The sequence below is a fragment of the Ictalurus furcatus genome, chromosome 7 (genome assembly GCF_023375685.1).
Source record: "Ictalurus furcatus strain D&B chromosome 7, Billie_1.0, whole genome shotgun sequence".
Lineage (NCBI taxonomy): Eukaryota > Metazoa > Chordata > Actinopteri > Siluriformes > Ictaluridae > Ictalurus > Ictalurus furcatus.
Genome location: NC_071261.1, coordinates 6,527,765 through 6,531,494, shown reverse-complemented (window position 1 = coordinate 6,531,494; position 3,730 = coordinate 6,527,765). Strand labels below are relative to the sequence as shown.

General features: G+C 42.1%; 1 protein-coding gene across 1 annotated transcript; it reads left to right on the top strand.

Annotated features, from left to right (window-relative positions):
- The first annotated feature begins 791 nt into the window (after positions 1 to 791).
- Positions 792 to 3,369, top strand: klf17 (Kruppel-like factor 17). The gene is made up of 3 exons (XM_053628030.1): positions 792 to 991; positions 1,125 to 1,977; positions 2,453 to 3,369. The coding sequence occupies exons 1-3, from the start codon at positions 905 to 907 to the stop codon at positions 2,626 to 2,628; spliced, it is 1,116 nt and encodes a 371-aa protein (XP_053484005.1). The 5' UTR covers positions 792 to 904; the 3' UTR covers positions 2,629 to 3,369.
- The last annotated feature ends 361 nt before the right edge of the window (positions 3,370 to 3,730 follow it).

Below are 3,730 nucleotides of genomic sequence, written 5' to 3'. Positions count from 1 at the left end.
ATAGTAATAATAGTAGTAGTAATAATGGTAATAATAGTAATAGTAGTAATAATAGTAATAATAGTAGTAGTAGTAGTAGTAATAATAGTAATAATAGTAGTAGTAGTAGTAGTAGTAATAATAGTAATAATAGTAGTAGTAGTAGTAGTAATAATAGTAATAATAGTAGTAGTAGTAGTAGTAGTAGTAATAGTAATAATAGTAGTAGTAGTAGTAGTAGTAAAAGTAGTAATAGTAGTAGTAGTAGTATTTTTACATCAACATGAATACAGTGAATAGCCTGGTGAGAAAAGCTTTGGTTACTCTACACTGAGTGCTTCATAAAGCTGAATTTCAGATGGTGGTCGAATGAAAACCCATTCTTTTACAGGTTATTAATAAATCATAGTTATAAGGTATTTATAGGGTAGGTATTGCGATCAGTATGTGCTTTTTGTAATATACACATTTAAAGCCTTAGAAACACAGAAACACACACACACACACACACACACACACACACACACACACACACACACACACACACACACAGTGGGCTTAATTAACTGCAAGACTGGTTCAGACTTTTTTTTAACCCACCCAATTTAATTATCCACCAAACGCAACCTTGCCATGTCTATATTAAACTGTATTTATAATGTTTATGACAGGTCCGCAGCCTGCACACCTGAGCGCGAGGTCTCTATTTTCATTAACAACAACTTCACAACTGAAGGGGTGGGCGCTCGGCGTCTTACGTCACGACGCCACGCCCACGTGTCATTCAAACCCTGTCTTAAAAGGGTTCAGGCGCGCGCACTGGCGGTGTAGTCGCGGCTTCAGCTCAGTGGTGTTAACTTACTCCTGCCCACTTTGCCCAGATGAGAAAGTAAACTTGGTGAACTCTTTAGGTTGTTTGTAAAGGATGGCTCTGGCGGACGCGCTTCTGCCGTCCATTGCTGGCTTTTCCAGCTCTCAGGTTTTGGATGAAAAACACGCGGAAATCCTGCGTGTAAGTAGAAACTGCTGTTATAAAAATGTGCTTTATTATTATTATTATTATTTTAGATTCTATAGGCTTTTTCACTGACTGTCTGTGTGTGTGTGTGTGTGTGTGTGTGTGTGTGTGTGTGTGTGTGTTATAGGAATGGTCCTCTGGTCAAACCGAGATCGGGACAAAACCCCGTGTCGAAGTTGAATTCAGCATCATAGAGTCCACGCCGCTGACCAAGGACGAGGACGAGCTGTCCCGGTTTCTCGATCTCGAGTTCATTCTGTCTAACTCCATGGCATCACAAAATCCCTCCGTTACCCCGGCGTATCCGCTCCCGGAATCACCGGAGAGCTGCAGCGCTGCGTACGACGGCGCCGATTCTGCGCACGGCCTTGTAGCCGAGCTTCTAAACCCAGACATGGGCTACCGACCCGACGCGACTCAAGACTACAACCAGAAAGGACATTTTGATACACCGGAATACACGGATTTGAGCATGCTGGACACGAGAAGTCACGCGCACTTGCACCTTTCCACTGCACACGCGTCGGGTTACAAAATAAAGACCGAGCGTCGCGAGCAGCCATGCATGATGGCCAACGACTACATGGGACATTTGTATGCACAGAAGGTTCACGGTGTTGCTCCCGTGCAGCCGTTCGTCCAGCATGTGCACGACGCGTCCCGGGATGTAACCGTGCACGTGGCGCAGCAGCAGCACTACTCGTACCCACCGCAGTATCACGGCGCGCAGCACTATCACGGACAGTACGCCGTTTTCACGGATCCCATGCGGGCCCATCACCCGGGTATGCCCGGTGCAGTGCTCACGCCTCCATCGTCACCGTTGCTCGAGCTCTACGGCACGGAAGAGAACAGACCGAAGCGGGGACGGCGCGCGTGGGCTCGGAGACGCGCCGCCACGCACAGCTGCGAGTTTGCGGGCTGCGGGAAAACCTACACGAAGAGCTCGCACCTGAAGGCGCACATGCGGACACACACTGGTAAGTGTGCAGCTCTGAATCAACACGTAGGTTAGAGTATTAGGAGGCAGATTAATAATGTTTCATACTGGTAATAAGGTGGAGAGGAATAGCTTTCGAAATGTATATTTATTTTTTCTCAGTACAGTCAAACTTCGTAATACTTTTACGTGTCTTTCACAAAACACCCTGAAAAGAATGATTAGACATTATGTATTATGTATGGATAGTGTCCAAATTCAATAGTTCATTGAAGCTGGTACAGCGCCCCCTATTGACAATGTGATTGATTTAAAAAAGAAAAAATACAACTGGACAACAAAGTCTGAAAGGCTTTAACCAAAATTAAAGGTAAAATGAGGCGACATGTAAACGCCACAGCAGATGTGTTCATGAACTGCATTATTCCTTAACTAGGCTATGCACATTCACATATATGTACTTTCATCACTGCAAAGAGCTGAGATGTAACCAGTCTTATTTTCTTGCTTTACAGGTGAGAAGCCATACCACTGTACCTGGGAGGGATGCGGCTGGAAGTTCGCCCGCTCCGACGAGCTTACCCGCCACTACAGGAAACACACGGGACACAGACCCTTCCAGTGCCATCTCTGTGAGAGGGCATTCTCCCGCTCTGACCACCTGGCCCTGCACATGAAGAGACACATGTGAAAACATGCCTTATTTTAAAGGCCATTTTTAAAATTAGATTTGAGAAGTGGTCCAAGGAGAAAAAGCTCGTTTATAAATATTTTCCCCCTTACCTCACATCAATATTTAACTAGTTTTGCACTGGAGCTCCTTAGCTAATGATAATGTACCTAACAAATAATGGAAGCTCATGACCACTAATTGGTATCACCAAAAACTTATGTAAATTAGTTTTTTCTTCATGAACTACTCCTTTAATGCTATGCCTGTGTTTGGACAGCAGGGTTGTAAATATGACGAGGATTGTGTCAACTTTAAATTATAGCAGTATTTAAGAAGAAGAAAGAGAGAGATTTGTTGAAAATAAGAGATATAAGTTATTTAGTGCAAACATTGAAGACAGCTTTGTAAAGAAACAGGGCAGGACCCATATTTTTGTATATATTGCTTTTTGTCTTAATGCTTTCAGGCTGAGACAGGGGAATTTGTAATTTGGGGTTTTTCCTAGAATTCAGGATCTTCTTACACCCCTTTTTGTACATTGAGTTGTTAGAACTGTTCATATAAAATTCAGTGTGAACTCAAGGACTTTCATATCAGGTACTCAAGCATTGTTTTTTTTGTTTTGTTTTGTTTTTTTATCCAAGTGATATGTATGTGCAAATATTTTAAACCTTTGTATACTACATACTTGAATATGGTGTTTTTTTAATGTATATAACCCCTGACAAAGTTTTAAAATACAAAAAGTTGAAATATAAACCGACTGATTCATTTTTCACATCTATTGCTTAGTTTCAAATCCAGAGTAAGAGTATACACGGGTCAGTTGTTAATGTCAACACATTCACGAACATGTATACAGTGGAAGTAAGTAGCCGATTGGGCCTCCAGTATCATAGTGCTGCATACAAGCCTTCAAAACAATACATGGCTCCTAACACAAATAGTCTAACATGAAAGACATCAACAATGTAGGTGAAGGTGCATGTTCAGTAGAATAATAAGTACACCATAGTACAATGAATACCCATGATGTGGGAAGCCACACACAAAATTTTTGGATTAATTGCATGGTTAAGGGTGTGGTTAGAGGTTGTTCTTATGAAATTAGATATAATCC